Below are 18,348 nucleotides of genomic sequence, written 5' to 3'. Positions count from 1 at the left end.
CTCTCCATCACTTAGTACTAATGGCCATGGCCTAGTTAGTGAAATGCTCTAATACCCAGTCTTCATCTGTAAATAGGGACCACAAATATAGCTACAGGATCCGTGCTTCCCGAGGACATGGGCAGCTCGGCAAACTGTTTGAAAGCAGCAGTCACTTCTGCTTTGTGATGAGTGGGCCACCCTTGTTTTGTAGCCTAAGGAATTGACTTGAGGCCTCTTTAGAGGCGAATATTTCCTCTAAGAGAATAGCATCTCTTTTCAATCTTATTTTACATGGTTAGGATAACCAAGCCAGCACTGCAAAAAAGATCCTGAAAATTTCCACTTGCAAATCCTCATGAGATCCAGGCATTTATTAGACGGGTTCCTGCTCTTATGAAAATTGTCAACCTGAACCAAATATTTCATGTTTCCACATCACCTCAGCTTGGCCTCCCAGAACACCACCACGCCCTATGATACACCTTCCCAAATCCCCCGGGGGGGGGCTCCCCATTGGCTGCCTGCAGCAGCTTTGCGAAGGGCAAGTTACAGCTCAGGGCTGCAAGCTCTATCCCCTCAGGAAACTCACCCACCCTCTCTGAGCCTCATTTCATGGAGACCTATGCTGCTTTCAGATTGGGAAAAAGGGTGTGGACATAATTAAAAATGCCAGTTGTTGGTATAGTTCTGAGAATGAGGAACACATTCTCCAGCCCATGGGGTGGGGGTCAACTAAAGGAGAAGAATGGAGTTGGTCCGGGAATTGGTCAAGTCAGGCACAGAGGGATTTTTAAAGGGAATATGTGTCACTAAGGATCCACTTTTTCAGAGAAAAGAGAGAGCAAGCATTTCCCCTGTTCTTTTGGTTAATTAACTATCAGGGCTTTTTCTAAATGTTGACAAAGAGCTCGCTTCATCCCTAGAGGTGCACATTAGTATCCCTTGCAGTTCACCTGTAAGAGACAGAGGAGGTCCTGCAGGTGGGGTCTGAGGAGTCCTCTGGGCAGTGGTCCCCAAAATGTGGCTCCTGGACCAGCAGCATCAACATCAGCATCCCCTGGGCCTTGTTAGGAAGGCATATTCTCTCGTCTCCCTCCCAGCCCCACCGAACCAGATGCTCTGGGTGTGGGGCCCAGCAAGCTGGTTTAATAAGCACTCTCGGTGATTTGGATGCTGCCAAGTCTGAGAACCACGGCTCAGCACTGATAAATGCTGGCCGTGCGGTCAGAAAACATGAGCACAGCTCCTGGCTCGGCCACACGGAGAGAAAAACTCACTTGGCTCCTGGTCACACGGCTAATATGCTTATAAAATGAGGGCAGTGGTATTTACCTCCAAACTAAATAGCATGTGCGTGAGTCCTGGCAGTCCACGGTCTCTATAAATACCAGGTACTGTTATAATCTCAGATACTCTACAAATTATTCTACGAGAACCAAGGAAAGGAAAGGACACCCCATACTGTGATCAGCCCACGTGGAGCACATTTTCTAATAACTCTCTAGGCTTCATGAGGCTTGCAGAGCTACAGAGGCCCCCTTGGGGGGGGGAGGCAGAACCCCGACATTTTCCAGCTGTCATCTGTCCCTGGGGATAAGACCTCACCAATGCCCAGGACACAGAAGACGTCATCTGGTGTATAAAAAATGGAACACTACACTGGTGTAATGGTAATTATACTTAACATTTATGAGCACTTTTTACAAATAGAAGTCATTTATTTTCATTAGCTCATTTCGTCCTTACAGCAACCCTCTGAGACGAATAGTAGTATAGTTGTCAATTTATAGACAAATAAAGTAAGGGCTAAGGGGTTAAGGAACTGCATGGTGGTCCACAGCTGCCATGTGGCCGAGCAGGGTCAGAAGCCGCCAGTCTGTGTCCAGGGCCATGCCCTCAGCCTCCCTTCTCCCCCCACCCCCTGTCCCACTGTCCAGCAGCCCAGCATTTGCTCTTCCCACAAATACTCTCCGCCTCCTATACAAAGCCCTAGGTCCTGTGACTGGTCCATTAAGCTTGGCAAGTGCCTGAGTGTCAGATGGAGGTGGGGAAAGGTAGACTTTCCTATTCCAGCTCTGCCTGGGGCTGTGAGATCCTGTGAACTCAAAACTTCCCAACAGCAACATGTCATTCAGCACCATGGACAGAGTCTGTGGCGCCATGATTCTCTCAGCGTTTTGGCCCCAACCCCACAAGGCTACTTGAGGGCACATAAGCAGCTAAACTCATTTTCCCCGAAACCCTTTAATTATTATAAAAATAGAAGGCCTTCAACCACAGTTATCCAACTCGATAACCATGAATAATGCACATTAACGCACAGGCTAAGAATAGGAGATGGGGCTGCTGATTAAGCCAGCCGTGAGCAAAGGGAAAGAGACCCAGAGCTAGAGGCAATGGCATGAATATATCTTAGAAGTTTCACACATACAAACACACACGTACAATTTATGGATCAGAAGCTCTACGATGTAGTCGTTACATAAAATAAGTTGAGGGTTAAGTTAAGAAGGTTGTTGGGAAGTGAGGGACATGGTTTTTGAGGGTCAAGGCTTCTCAGATACCAGCCCTGCTTTCAGGGAAGGGCAGAGAGCTGGCAGTGGCCATGCAATGGATAGGAGTGGGTCACTCTGTGACCTCGGGCATGCCCCAGACTCCCTAAGGGGTTGCAGGAGGCTGATACCAAATTAAACAGCCTGGCACATAGCAAGAGCTCCATAAGAGCTGTTATGATTCTTTCCACTACGTGGCACTTTCTTTGAGACCAAGTCACCACACCACTCCATATAAAGTCACTACAGGTTGGCCACTGAATTCTGCACGGCTCCTACTGCTAATGTCTCCATCCCATTCTCAGAAACAATCAGTGAAATGAAAGTGTGCCCACTACCCCTTGTTGTGCCGCACTTTTCACTTACACCAGAAACCCCTGATGTGTAGAAGCATCTTGTGGTTTCTGGAGACCTTTCTTGGGCCCTGGTCTGGAAAAGAGGCACCAGGAAGAAAATCCCTATTTGGCACTCTTCTTTCCCCACCAATTCTGCAATCCATTCTATAAAGACTCCATGAAATCTCATCTCGAAGTTTCAAATAAAGCCTGCCCTGGAAAGACACCCAAGGAAGAACTAGCTCAGGGCGGCGGGGGAAGGATCTGTTCTTTTACTTTGCAGACAGCCCACGGTGTGTCTGTCATGTTGGCATCAGAAGGGTGCCATTGTGAGAGCTGGTCTGCTGTCCCCTGCAGGGGGCTCCAGGCACTGCTGTGACTGCCTCACAGAAAGGGCCCTCGGTGAGCTAAGACCAGGCTCGAATGGGAATATCACTTCCAGGTCTTACCAGCTCTGCCCTATCAGTTGTGCAGTGGCCAGAGTGACTTTCTCCTGGACACTCTTCATCATCCTCTGAGCACCCCACTTTTGCCATCAGGTGCAAATAGCTTGCATTAATCATACCTCAAGGCTCATGTCCCTCATTTTGCTGTCCCTCCCCAGTCCCCAGGAGCCCTGCCTGCCCCTAAATGAATAGCTGTTAGGATTTTGAACAAGCCAGAGATATTATAAACTACACTGTCCTCTTCCTATAGCTTCTTACAGTGAAAACATCAATGTGTGTATTTTCCAAGTACCAGTGGCTTTTCCACGAAATGGGGAGAATGCCACCTTCCACCTGTGCTCACTGGAAGGAATGAATGAGAAGGTGCCCTTGGGACTGCCTGGCTCCATGCATGAGGGCTCAAAGGTTCCTGGGTCAGTAGCATCCCTAGTATTTCAAGAGGCAGAGGGCAATGGTGGATGCACAAGGAGGAAACCAGTCTCCAGGGAGAGAAATACTGAGACAAGGCCCCGGGAAATATGAACCCAGAATTGGAAGGAGACATGCAGAGGAAGGGTCTCTTGGGGCCCTGTCACAGCAGGTATGAAGTGCACTCCAAATACATGGACTTTATCTGCCACGTAACACGTGGCGCTGAGCAGTGGTCAACAGGGGATTTGTCACAACGGCATTTTACATAAAACGCAAATTCACGCGCACATGCATGTTTCCAACAGGATGGTGAGCGTAAGCCAGAGGAGGACACTTCTTTGGAACGGAGGAAGTCCAGGCGCCCTCCCCCACTGCTGGAAGGGACTTTTCGGCAGGTGGGCCCCCAATGTCCCTCAAGCCAGCTGCCTTTCCTGAGAGGCTGGATGCTTCATGGTCCACAGCGAAGTGGAGGGCCTGCTTTGTCCTCGAGGGCCATGTGCAGAACCTGCTGCTCTTCTCAGACCTGGGGATCAGGCTGCCTCTGCTGACTGCTAGGAACCTCGCTTCCCAACAACCCTTCTTAATTTCATCATGATGGCCTTGGACTCTCTCCTCAGTTTTCCATGTGGCATCTTCTTTAGCTTTGTGATGGCCCAGCACATGAAGACTCTCCTATGCGAGGACACTCGGTAGGACACTCAGGCTTGCTGCTCATGGCTCTGGCATCCTCTTTAGGACATTCAGCTGAAGTTTCTAGAAGGCAGCACCTGGGCTACTTGTTGGACTCAGATTCCTCCTTTACCACGTTGTCAGGCTTATGATCCCGGCAAGGATTGAAGAAAACCATAAAAGACAAGGAACTGATGTTTGTGTGACCTAAAACTCTGTCTGCTACCCAGCCAGCCAGCCCAATAAAATTCAGCTGAGTTTCTGATATTCGCTCCCATATTTTTTCTGGTGCACCACACCGTGAAATCTGAGCACAAAATCCATATGAGCTTTTATTTATTGCCATATGGATTTCTGTGGAAATGCTTAAGGAAGGACTTTCTGGTGGTTGTCGTTTCTGAGTTTCTTCGCTTCTACCAACTGCTGAGTGCTGAGCTGCTGACCCAAGCATGGCTTTACAGGACACTCTGCCCCAATTTCATCCCCTGTAGGTCTCAGGTGCCCTTGCTAGCTATAGGGCGTGATCGGGGCTGAGGAGGGGCTGCAGAGCCCTCTCCCTATGCTGTCCCCTACTGTGTTCCACTCCAGGGAATTGGAGCCCTGCCCCACCTCCCCGCCCTGGTCCTGGCCCCTCCTGCCTGAGGCCCCCTCCCACACCCCAGCCCCACTCTAATTGCCACATTAACACCAGCTGCTGGTCATAAGGAGGACAACGCTGGCGGGAAATGCATCGCGTCGTGTATCTTAGCAGCTGGAAAGGTTGCGGGCACGATCACTCAGCAATATCACTTATAAGGATCCATTTCAATAGGCCCGACCTCTGAGCATCACCTCACCCGGCTCCAACTGGCTCATTTCACCACAGCAAAATGGAGGCAGGGATGTCAAGGCTCCATCCTCACAGCCGTGGGCCCAGGGGAAAGAACCTCTGTCTCTGGGCTTTGAGGCAGAAGTACTGAGTTTGTCTGGTTTGAGCTAACTTGGATAATGTGCTTGAACTGATTACCGTGCTCAGGGAAAGGCTGGGGCCCGGATGGCTGGCACCCGATTCTTGCTAATGCTTGCCCAAGTCATTATTTAACAGGTGCCGTCAAAGTTCTTTCCCAGATACCCTCACTGGACCCTCACGTCCGCCTGAGGAGAGCACATGGTGGGTTCTAGTATCTTCCATGCACAGGCGAGGAAATCAAGGCACCAAGAACTGTGGAGAACCCTCCCTATGCACCACAGTTATGCGGCAGGAGGGGGCAGCACCAGGGTCCCAAAGCCTGACCCTCAGCCACTGCCACGTTCTGCCTTCTGGACCCACCGGCCGTCCTGCCGTCCAGTGCTCGGCAGACCCTTGTGCTGGGAGACAGGGCGCTTTTTCCAAAATCACACCACTTTGGGATTTCCCGCATAAACAGTTGTGAAGATCCTATACTTAAAAGGATTTTCATCATGTTAAGATTAGGACTTAGTCTTTGGTTAAATGCTTACAGACCTTGTAACACCAGGATGAGTAATTAACAGTACACATGAAACACCCCAAATCCCACTACCCCAGTATGCTGGTGGTTTGCCCTGCGCACGCGCCCTTTTATGAGCGAGCACATAGGGCTTCCTAGGCTGTATCTTATTTGCATTATGTTGCATGCCTAGCTCCCTATCGCAAGGTGTTCCTAATTTTCACTCGTGCCCATCTGGTTTCTGTAATGTGATGTTCCATTAGGTTGTTCCCATTTTTCGTTGCTGTTGTAGTTGTCAAGAGTTCTTATAAAAAAACAGAGTCAGCTTGTGGTAATTTTGTTTCTGCTTCTGTTTCTCCCTTCATATGAATTATGCTCATGATAATTTCCTAGACATTTTTTTTTTGGTTTCATTTCTTAGCACCCCCCACAGTAGAACACCAAGTATCCTAGGAAACCCTCAGGGTGCTCTGCTGATGTGACCATCCTCTGCTCCTCCGTCCCTTGAGGCCCAGGCAGGGTCCTCAGTGTGCAAACAGCGTGGGGAATGGAGGCCACAACCTGGCTCCTTAGGGACCAGTAGGAAGAATCACACTCTGGATGGCATGACTGCGTTCAGCACGCCTCCTCTGCAGAACAGGTGAATGAGCGCCTGGACGGGGGCCCAACCTCCTCTCTCACATACTGGGTACTTAAATACTATCTATTAAAGAAACACATTCACTCTTGTATGGATTTTAGCAATATCTTCTAGCAGAAAAGACAAGAAAGACAAGGGACAGATTTTTACACGTGTTTATCACGTGCCAGGGACGAAGCCAGGTGCTTTCAATATCAACCTCCTATAATCCCCACAACAGCCCTACAGGGTAGGTATCCATGTTCCCATTTTACAGATGAGAAGCTGAAGCTCTCAGAGAAGACACCAGCCAAAGATCACTCGGCCACTGCAGAGCTGGGATCCAAACCATGTCTGCCCAGCTCCCCAAACCTGCTTTCTTTCCATCACCTGAGCCCACGTGTGAGCACAAAACCAAGGCTTCCTCTTCCCTCCTTCCTCCCAGATGCCAGATTTGCAAGGAAAAGAGGCAGAGATGTCCCCAAAGTCCCACTGGGCAGGAGGCCTGCAGAGAGAAACTGGAGCGGACGCGCTGGCTTGCAGACACCAGAGGGCGCTATGGGCCCAGGAAAGGGACACAACCGAGCAGCTCTGGGCTTCCTCCTTGGCGGCATTGGTCCCCAGAGCAGAAGGACCCTCAGGATGCTCACCGGAAACTCACATTTTGGACTTGTTTCTGTTGTTCCTAAATCTCTTTCTACCAGTGGGGCTCACGACCCGGCTAATGCTACAGACTTCATGTCCATGGCTCAGTGCCCATCGGAAGGAACCCTCATGCCAGCGTCTCACTGTGCTGGTCAATCTCTGCAGGGAAGAGCCGAGGGCGGAGGGTACAGAGGTCATCACCCCTCCCTGCTCCCCATGACTCCACTGGAAATGGTCCCGACCAGCCCAGGGCTGGGGCTCTACACCCTCATCACCGCCACCAAGACAGCTGCAAAGTGACTGGAAATTGCGGGTGTAACAGAAACAGCATCACCAGCTCGAGCGCTCCCTGTGCCAGGCGCTGTGTCACACCCTTCACGCGCCTTCTCTCCTTTAGTCCCACCCAGTTCTATGTGGTGGAACCGGGATACTTCCCTTTTCCCCTTTTACAGAAAAGGAAACTGACGCTCAGAGTCGCCCCAGGACAGACATGCGGTTAGAACGAGGCGGAGCCGGATTCTGCAGTCGGCGACCCCTCCTGGGTCCAGCTGGCCCTCAGTCTTGGATGGCGGGGGTCAGACATCCACTCATCAATCCGCTCGTTTGGCAAGCGCGTACTTAACGTCAGCTGCCTCCCAGATGCTTGGGAGGTTCATCCTCCCTTCCTCTCCTTTTATGGTCCCAATGCCTGGGCTGTGGGCAGCATCCCCTAAAAGGCTGTCCCCCTTACTTTAGCCTGATTTCATATATATATTAAAACACTGGGGGAGATTGGCCCCAAGGACCCCACAGTGAATATGGGAACCAGAGAGGAGGCTAGCTTCCAAGACAAGGGGCAGAAGCAGCCCAGGAACATGGCACCACACAATGGTCTTGGGCATCTGACAGGGGAGCCGAGGAGAGTCAGGAGGCCAAGCGCTCCAGCAGCTGTTCAGCTGTGTGACCTGGGGCCAGTCACCTACCTTCTTTGAGAGCCGGTTTCCTCAGCTGCTGGGGAAGGGGAGCCTCAATCAGCCCCGCAGCCTCCCTTCACTTAAGTAATAACCAGAGTTTGTGTTTCCCATCATCCGACTAACTTGTGACCTTGGGCTGGTCACTTGACCTCTAAGCTTTGCTCTCCCCATCTGTGAAATGCGCATAAGTTGCGCCCTCTCTAAAGCGCTGGCTTCATCATGAGACATAAGGTATGGGGCACATCGGCCCTCAAGAAGGGCAACACACATCATCTCAGTGGTTAATTACACACCAGAAATACAAGACACACAACCACAATCAGAGAAATATGATTCCTGGGCCCACTGGGCTCCAGTCCATCCAATCCCCTTGCCCAAGGCAACTGCTCTGGAGAGAATATTCGAGTGGAGAAGCCAGTTTTTTGGGCCCTGTCCAAGTACATTAGTCACCGTGGCCTTCTCTTTCCTGTGGACTCTATCGGTCCCCTTGACCCACACTGGCCTCACCTCATCCTCAAGGGGTAATGCGAAGCAGAAGACTCTAAGTTACGAGTTAAGAGAGCCCCAGGGGCTCAGGCTGGGGTGGGCTGATCACCAAATCCCAGAGCCGCCGCCTGCGAGGCCTTTATGCATCATCTCATCCCACCCCCTCGTTTTTGCAGATGAGGAAGCAGAGGCCCAGAGAGGGAGGTGACTCACCCCAAATCACACAGCTAATATGTGGCAGAATCTAGACTCAGACTTTGCTAAAAATGTTCAACTGCAAGAGAAAGTCAACCAAGGACAGTGCTGGAAGTGCTAGAGTCTGTTCTGCTGCCCATCTGTCCTGCCGCATCGAGGATGTGAGGAGGTCTCCCTGGCTGCCGCCGTGCCTGGCAGGTCCTGACTGTGGGCCTGCAGGCAGGGATCCGGGCCACCAGGGAGGGGCCTGCACCCTCCAGGAGAATAAGGCTGCCCGTTCTGAGCTAAACCAGCACAGACAAGGCCCAGATGCACCTGCTGCTCATAGGAGAAAGAGGCCCATCACTTCCTGCCTGGTGACACCAACACAGGAGGACAGCTCATCAGTCAGAGGACATGCTGGTCCAGGAGACACACGTTGGTTCACCCAGCAAGCATCGCCCAGACCCAGCTCCCTGGATTCGAGGGCTCCAGCAGCCCCAATCCTGACAGGAATATCTGGGTATCCTGCTAATACCTGTGCTCTGGGCCCACAGGAACCTAGCAAGCTAGCGACGATAGCTAAAAGCAGTTGCTGAACTTGAGCACCTAGACTCCAGGTGCCGTGCTTTTACGCCACACAGGAACCGTGGACGGTGGCCACCACCAGCCCCGTCTTTCAGGTCAGGAGACCCAGACTGGAAAACTGATGGCAAAGTCACACTGTGCTGTGTGTCCATCCCGCAGCTTCTCAGACTGCTCTGTATCCTTGTGTAGGAGTTACTGTGTGTGTGTGTGCGCGCGCACCTGTGCTTCCAATGGGGATAAAAAAGAACTTCTCTGTGGAACAAATGAAGACACAGAGAAGTAGGGGAGAAAATAAATACCCTCCACATGGCCACCCTGTTTAACAAAGGGGCTCCACCTCCAGAATCAATCTCTTTCTGTCTCTTGCTCACACACACACACACACACACACACACACACAAACTGGGGTCATACCGTATATTTTCCCATGTGCTTTAAAAATTAACAAACTATTATTTTCATTTCCTAGGTCATTAATTATTTGTTGAAATGTGGTTTGGCACTCCCGAGTGCCGCTGCATCATTTAGCTGTGCGGTAACGCAGTTCGCCCTCTGCCCGCTCCACAGCACATGGTTGTTTCCAGTCTCACTTATGAATGACACGGAGTGAAACATGGAGTAGGCACTCTGTGCATCCTTGATTTAGCTCCACAGAGTACATCTCTGGAGTGAAAGCACGCAATGAGAGGGGACCTACAGGGAGAGAACGGGCTGGCCACGTGAAACTGTTTCCACGGTAATGGAACAGAAAGGCACCTGCACGTACAGCCCTGCACGAGGGGTGGAGGAAAATCCTCCAGGGTCCATCTGCACTGCCTTCTGAGCCCGCGCTCTGGCGAGATGTTAGCGCAGATGCATGCCCGAGAGTCCTGTGGCTGTCTCTCCTGGGACACGGAAAGTACATTTTTAATAGCTGGTGGGAGTGAAAAACAGCATTTTAGCAACGCTCTGATTTTTATTTCTCCTCACAGGCTAACAACGCAAGAAAGCTTTCCTCCTCAGAAGGAACCCCTATGTCCTAGGATCTGTTGGGCTTGTCCTGCTTACGATGAAGGTAAAAGAAGGTACAACATTCATATTTGGGGAGAGCACGTACGGGCCTGCCTGCCTTGTCTGGCTGCTCACCATCTCCCTTTGAAACTTCTGCAAGTCTTCTGGCGATTCCCCAAATTCCTCTGGTCTCTCCCCTCACACCCACCTGGCACATCACACTCAAACATTCCCGGCATGTCTGACCACGCGCAGACCGTTCGATGCCTTCCCACACTGCAGACGAGGCCTGGACATGCCCGGATATCTACCGCCCTGCACGCTGGTCCTCAGACCCTTCGGCAGCTCTGCATCCTGCTCCCTATGAGCCCCAGCGAGTACCCTCTGCTCCAAGCACCGTCAATCACCCACGGCCCAAACAAACACTCCCGCCGGGTTGTGCTCACTCATGCTCATCCCTGCCGGGCAGCACTGCCCACTGCACCCACTTCAAATGCCCAAGTCAGGGGAGCACCTGCACTGAGCCTCTTTGCTCCGCCCAGGAGACCTCTTCTCTCCACTCAGATGCTTCCAGGCAGCACCCCCCACCCCATCCTGCTCCCTGGCCAGCTACACAGCCCCCGGAGGAGTGATAAAAGGGAAATGCTTACCTTTTCACCCTTCTCTCCTTGGACAAAAGGCCCTCTGCCCTAGAAAAGGAAAGGAGGAGGCACAGGTTTACGACAGAACATCTCCACGCATGACGTCAGACATGGTAGCAGCGCCCTGGGGTCTGCAAAGGTCGGAAGCTTTCTCATCAGCTCTGCGAACGCGCTTCCAAACGAGATGATAACCTTACTTGTTGAGCGTTCATTCTCGGGGGTAGTACCCCATTTAATTTTTCCAACAATTCAGTATTACTATACTTGTAACTTTTCCCTTGTGAGCTTTACTAAGATATCATCCACCTACCGTATCATTCACCTAAAATATTCAATGTAATAGTTTTTAGTATATTTATAGAGTTTTGCAGCAACCACCATAATCAACTTCAGGATGTTTTCATCAGCTGAGCAAGAACTCTGCACCTGTTAGTGGTCACACCCCATGCCCCCCACCTCCTGCCCTAGGCAAACACTAATCTATTTTGTCTCTGTAGATCTGCCTCCTCTAGACATTTCATATACACAGAATCATACGATATGTGGGCTCTTACTGCTGGCTTTGCACCCAGTGATTTCTCAGCAAAGTGTTTTCAAGGTTCATCCATGTTGTGACATGTACCAATATTCCATCCTACTGCAGAACCACATGCCACTGCATGAATGTAACACACATCCCGTTTATCCACTCACCACGTGATAAGCACTCAGGTTGTTTCCACTTTTTGGTTATTATGAATAATGCTGCTCTGAACATTTCCCCACAGGTTTTGTATGAGCATATGTCTTCATTTATTTTGGATATGTATCTAAGAAGAGGATTGCTGAGTCACACGGTAATTCTGTTTAGCCTTTTAAGGATAAGGACTGTTCTCCAAAGCAGTAGCACCATTCTGTACCAGCGATGTCTGAGAGTCCCAGTTTCTCCACCTTCCTGGCTACTCTATCCATCACTAGTGAGGCGCTAGGGTCTCTAACCATCATCACTGCCTTACCTATTTCTCTCTTCAATTCTGTCACTTTTTGCTTCACGTATTTTGGACTCTTGTGAGGTGCACAGATGTTTGTAACTGTTCTTGATTTCTGAAAGACTGACACTTTGATCGTTCTAAGACACCCCTCTTCATTTCCGCTAACGTCGGGTTTTAGAGTCTATTTTATCTGATATTGGCACAGTCACTCCCAATTTTTCGGTTTTCTATTTTCAGAATATCTATTTCCCATCCTTTTACTTTCAACCTATTTGCATCTTTGAATCCAAAGTATGTCTCCTGAAGACAGGACAGAGTTGGGTCTTGTTTTTATGTCCAGCCTGAAAATACAGCGTGATTACTGATGTAGCTGGTTTCACGTAAGCCATCTAAATTTTCATCTCTGCCTCCTGTCTTGTTGCTCCTTTATTCCGCCTTTACGGCTTTTGTTTATTTGTTTGTTTGTTTTTGCATTAAGTATTTTCTAGTGCTATGTTTTAATCTCTTTATGGCATTTCTACCATATATTTTTGAACTATTTCGGTAGAGGTCGCTCTTGGGTTTCCCATACACAACTCAGCTTCTCACGACCTACTTCCAATTCATACTTCCTCCGGTGAGATTTATAGACACAACCCTCCTTACCTGGTTCCAGTCCCTCTTCCCCCAATCTTGTGCCATTACTACACCTGCTTGTTTCATGCCCGATTGCACACTATCATGATGATGCTTTTGAGCTTGTCATCCTGCTATATACTCAGGTCTCCGTCACCCCCGACAGTCAGTCAGCGAAGGATCTTACTGGCCTTTTTTGGTCCACGCTGACTCCTTTTTCTCCCTTTCTGCTTTCAAAAGTTTCTTTGTCTTTTGGCATCGGGGCTACAATCTTTCTGAGAACGGCTCTCTTTGTGTGATCTTGATTAGAGCTCACTGAGCTTCCTGAATGTGTAGATTACTGCTTTTCACCAAATTTGGGATTTTTGTTTTCACCATTATTTCTTTGAATACACTTTCTGCTCCTTTCCTCTCTCCTCCTGGCAGCCCCATTAGGTGCATTCTGGTGCATTCTGCTAACTCTCCGACGCTCTGTTCATTTTCCGGCCTTACTCTTTGTCTCTAGTTTTCAGATTACAGAATCACTATTGATCTGGTGGCTGGAATGCTGGCTCTTTCTTTCAGGAGGCTGGTTCCTACCTACCATTGGGCCTCTCCACTGATCCCCATTTTCCTTTCAGTTATAATTTTAAGCTCTAAAATTTCCATTGGAGTCTTTTTTTTTTTTTTTTTTAGAAACTTCTATCTCTTTACTGATATTCTGTATTTGCTGACATGCTGTCGTAATATCTGCCTTTCCTCCTTTAAGAACGATACCCCTTTGTCCTTTGACTGTCACTGTGATGGCTACTCTGCAGGTTGTGTTTGCTTCTCCACTCCCCGTGCCCCATCACCTCACTCCCTGCTGCTTTTCCTGAGGGTCACAGGGATATCCTGGAGAACCACACACAGTTCAGTCTGAATCTGGGCAGATAGGAGCGAGCCAGAAAGGGGAAGGGAGGGGAAAATAAGGCATGGAAAAACAGTATAATTCTTCCTGGTGGAGGAAAGAGCATGTGCAGCGGCCAGTGAGAAGTGGCCAGTGTGGAAACTCCGAGCTGCCAATCGGGGCACCCAGAATCCAGGGGTAGGAGCGGGGCTGGTGTGGGACAGGGCTAGAGTGGCAGCAGGGGCCACCTCTGGCGGGCCTCCCGTGCCCAAGGGAGGAGCTTGGGCTCCATTCCAAGGGCAGTGTGAGGCTCGATGTCTGGCTCCCACTAGGTGTTTGGTGCATTCTAGCTGACATGCACGCCTAGGGGAAGCCCGGGGTCTCCCACGCCAGCCCTATACTCACCATGTCACCTTTTTCTCCCTTGGGTCCAGGAGCTCCAACCAGCCCAGTGGCTCCCATGTCCCCCTGCAGGGTGCAAACCAGAGAGGAGCACTGGGTCAGGTCCCCCAACGGGGCTCCCCCACTCAGACTGCCCACTGCCCACTGCCCACTTGGCCCTCGACGCCCCAGCAGTGGCTGATTTTGTCCCTGCCAACTTCGCAATGAGGCCATGCTTCCCACCCCCGGAGAAGGAGGAAGCATCTAAATAATTTCCCCAATCTCTTAATTCCACAACTAAGGACATCCTAAGTAAGTGAGTGGGAGAACGCATCATGTGTTTGTGCCCGGGAATGGTCCAGCCCCACAAGGGGCGTGAGAAGCCCCAGGGTTCAAACCCCCGCTCTGCTGCTTACTGTGAGAACATCATTACTCTTTGGGCCTTGGGCTCTTCCTCTGTGAAATGGGCATGCTGTCCTGAGCACACGTAAGACTGAAAGCACGAAGGTGCTTTGAAGGCCGCCAGAGTTCAACCAGGGTCCCCTGATTACGCCATTTGTATGCCCTGGGCCCTCCCAACTCTCCATGAAGACAGGGAGGGCAGGCAGAGGAGAAAACAGTGTTTGCGAGGGAAGAAAATTCACCAAGGGTCGAGTGCGGGACTGGAGCAGTCTCCTACCATGCCGTGAGCCAATCCAAACAGGCGTGGGTGTCCAACACGGGAGCCCTCAACTTTGTCTCTTCTCTTGTTATGCAATTTCATCTGGGTCTACTCCCACCTTGCATACTCTCAGGACAAACAGCTAGTTGGCTTTTGCTGCCCCCCTTGGTCTGTCATGCCCTTCCCCTGCCTTCTTTATCCTAAGCAGCTCCCATGCATCCTGCTGGACCCCGGGGCCCCTCCACCCTGGCTCTCCCCGCAGGGGATCCCACTCTTTTCTGTCACTCTTCTCTTGCCACCAGCCTGTGAGCACTGGGGACAGGGCTCTCTCATTCACTGTAACGTCCCTGCACCAGAATGGGCCCTGGCACCTGGAGTCACCAGACCATTACTGTTGACCAGACCTGAGCTGTATCTGGGTAAATGGGGCCACTGGGAGCCACAGCTGTTGCCCTGGAGTCTTAATCTCGGGCTGGGACAATCTGACCTGTGGGGCCGAAGGGCAAGGACTGCAAATCATCTCCAAGGGAGCCAGGCTGGTGTCCAGGTGGCTGAGTCCGAGTCCCTCCCTAGCATTCCCTCCCCCTGCCTTGTCCTCCCTGCAAAGGTCACCTCTCAACCCTGGATCTGTCCAATCACAGCACGACATGGTCATCCAGTAACCAACCACTGCCTCAGACAAATGTTCTCCACTTAACACTTCCACAAACCCCCGGACACCTCTGCTCTCTTCTTCCCTCTGACAGCCGAGAAGCTGAGGTTACTGCCCAGGGGGTGCTCAGTGAGGCAGGAACCCCTGTGCTCCTTCTCGAAAGGACCACCTGGCACTCTGGACCACCCGAAGCTGCTCTCCTTTGGCACCACGGGAGGGGATCCCATCAGGGGTATGTGTGTGTGTGTCCAGGCTCCCCAGCCCAGCAGAGTGGGGGTAGAGAGGAGAAGGGGGAGAAGGGAGAAAGGGAGAGAGAGAGAGAAGGGAAAGGTATCACCTCAGGGTGTTTCTACCACCACACTCAGCCCCTCTTTCACACACCAGACCAGGTAATGGCCTCTGGATCATGCTGACTTCTTCCACCCGCCCGTGTGACCACGGGCAATTCTCATCTCTCTGGGTCTCAGCTTTCTGAGACCAAAGTTAAGGATGTGAGAAGACAGCTCTGTCCAGCTCTGTAAATGCTAATAACCTAAGGAGGGATGGAGACAGAGAGGTGGCTGCATGACTGAGGAGCGGGGCCCCTCGAGGAGGCACCTGGCTTTGAGCAACGAGTGAGTTCAGAAAATTTGTGCTGAAAGAATTTCATGCAACTTAAAGAAACCTTACGTGCAGTCTAAACAGACAGACTCTTACCAGCCCAAGCCCCAAAGTTTCTGGAATATAGAGGACTAAAAGGACTGACACAGAATTAGCTAGCCACGGAGAGGTTAGCCCATTGGAGCAAACGGGATGGGAGCCAGGACTTTCTCACCCAACCCCTTCTAGCTCAGGTTTTCAGAAACAGAGGTTCCGGACTTCACGCCACTGGCTCAGAGGCAAACACCACAGACTAGTCATCCAGCACGACGCTTCGCCTCCACGTGGGGAGCACAGCAAAGGCGAACCTGGGCCCCAAAGCACCCTGAGCCACACCTGCACTGACCTTTGGGCCGGGGAGTCCCATGGGGCCATCAGAGCCCTTTTCGCCCTAAAGGAAGAAGGACAAAAGAAACAAGAAGTAAGACTCTAGTTAATTCCCCCACGCCCTCTGCCTTCAGCAGTCGGTTACCCCTCCACAGGCCCCTAAGCCAGTCTCTGAATGAGCCACGTATGGCCAGCAAGCGGGACAAGGTTTCCTGGAGCCAAGAACCACTCTTCTTGAACTCCATGGGACACTTTGGTGTCGCCTCTATGTGGCTGTTGGTGGAATAAAGACGGGGACAAACAAGATGGTACCCCGTGGGCTACTTTTTCCCTGACACTGCCACCCCTGGAGGTCAAACTATCACGTGGCCCGCTAATGGTTCCCATAGTTATTAGTCACCAGACACCAAAGCAATGCATGTTTGTAACCTACCTCTAACCATCGTTCACCTGCTCACACATGCTGCTCGTGTAAAAGATCCAGTTTCCAGATTGAAAATTCTGATCTGTTAAGTTGTGGGTGCGTGTAAATACTGCCACACTAAAAACCAATGTAACACGGTTCATACACTCGTCCACGTGTAAATCTCACCACATTAGTGAAAAGGAAGCGACACCGTATCCATTTATGTGTGCGTACCGCCCATCGCTAAAAGCACCCCAGGTGCGGTTGTGTACTCAGCTAGTTCAGGAACAAGTTTGTTTTTTTAACGCATTCATAGATGTCATTTACACACGCAAATGGAGGTAAATAATGTTTTGTGTATTTGACCCCACATAGTGCCCATCGGAATGTCTGGTACACAGTTCACATGAACCATGTTTGGGTCTAGAGATGGAAACATGGACCCAAGAGGCACGTTGACCTAGGAGAATAATGGAAGTTTTCTGTAAACTGAATCCAAGATTTAAACCACTGGAAGCCAAGTCTGCCTGTGGCCTCCTCCCAGGAGAGAACACTCAAATCTCCTGAGCCCCCATGTGCCACATCATCTATGGAATTGAAGATGGCGAGACAGAGGCCAGCCCTATTTAATGAGGGGCTTATTGAAGCTCTTTCGTGTGGGAGGCAGAAGAGGCCCCCTTCGCACCCACCTGTGCGAGCACCCCAGGCTAGGTGCACCTCTGCTCTCCTGGGCATGGTAGCCAGACCGCACACTGAAGCATTTCTGAAGATCATGTGCTATGTGTCTTAAAACCTCAGTGCTCAGCACACAGTGGGTGCTTACTGTTTACTGTCAGATAGAAGGGGTGGTTGAGGAATAAAGGAATGGGTTATTGGGTGATGCCCCCCAGAGTTTGAGGCTGAGAATCTGTAAGGTGATTGATCATCTTGAAGAGCGAGCCCTTGTCCTGCCCGCAAGAGAGGGTGTGTTCCTTTATCTGTCCCTACCAGCTGTCCTGCCACCATCCGCCCATCATCCTTCACACCCTGATCCACGTATCCATCAGTTCAACCACTATTTAATAACGTTGGGCTAGACACGATCAGTGGCTAAGAATACAGACGTGTCAAGATCCAATCTCTGCCTCTGGAACTTACCTTATGGAAGTAAAAACAGGTAGACATTTTTAGTCCAATGTGATCACTGTTATGGTAGATGGCAGCCCAGGGATAGGAATGGGTCATGGGGTCTTGGAAATAGCAGGTGCATGGCCACATGGGGAATGAGGGAGGAAGGGCTGGAGGGAGGGAGGGGGGAAATCACATAGACAACAAGGTGCTCAGGAAAACATTCCTTGCGGACATCTTGAGAGAAGAGCAGGCATGAGCCAGATAAACGAGGGGGTCCAGGCAGATGCTGTATATGCAAATACCCAAAGACAAGAAAGGTTGTGACCCCTCCAAGAAACCAGTAGTTCTTGGTGTCCTGGAAATTGGGGGAGCAACACGGAGAAAGATGGTGCTAGAAAGACAACTGGGGACCCTCTGTGACCATATAGGGTGGTGTGGTGGGGGTGGGGGTGGGAGGGGAGTGCCTGGGGGTCTTTGAGTGGGAAGATACATGGGAACAGGAGGTAGAGACTCCTGAGTCTAGACTTCCCTCCCAGGGGTCCTTCCCCCATGCCAGGGGCCACAGGAGCCTTGGCGGGACATGCCCAGGGCACAGCTTGGCTCAGGGAAACTTCTGGCCAGGGCAGAACTGGCTTTGGCCACCACCCCAGCAGTCTGTCCACACAGGGCTAGTACCCAAACCTCACAACAAGTTAGCCTTCTCCTTTGGGGTTCTTATTCAAAACCCAGGGACAGGGGAGGGGCTGAGGTCCAGCCCTGGGTGCTCACCCTGGCTCTCT

The 18,348-nt window shown here is 51.0% G+C and overlaps 1 protein-coding gene across 1 annotated transcript in view; it reads right to left on the bottom strand.

Moving 5' to 3' along the window:
* COL22A1 (collagen type XXII alpha 1 chain) overlaps nt 1-18,348 on the bottom strand; it is a 250,581-nt gene that overhangs the window by 160,625 nt on the left and 71,608 nt on the right. Inside the window, exons 10-12 of the mRNA XM_078071952.1 lie at nt 16,073-16,117; nt 13,799-13,861; nt 10,949-10,987 (exon numbers count right to left, since the gene is read on the bottom strand). Coding sequence (XP_077928078.1) covers nt 10,949-10,987; nt 13,799-13,861; nt 16,073-16,117 — 147 coding nt within the window. The remainder of the gene's footprint in view (nt 1-10,948; nt 10,988-13,798; nt 13,862-16,072; nt 16,118-18,348) is intronic.

The sequence above is a fragment of the Halichoerus grypus genome, chromosome 5, assembly GCF_964656455.1.
Source record: "Halichoerus grypus chromosome 5, mHalGry1.hap1.1, whole genome shotgun sequence".
In the NCBI taxonomy this organism is placed as follows: Eukaryota; Metazoa; Chordata; class Mammalia; order Carnivora; family Phocidae; genus Halichoerus; species Halichoerus grypus.
Note: the sequence above shows the minus strand (reverse complement) of the source record. Positions and strands in the feature narration are given on the sequence as shown.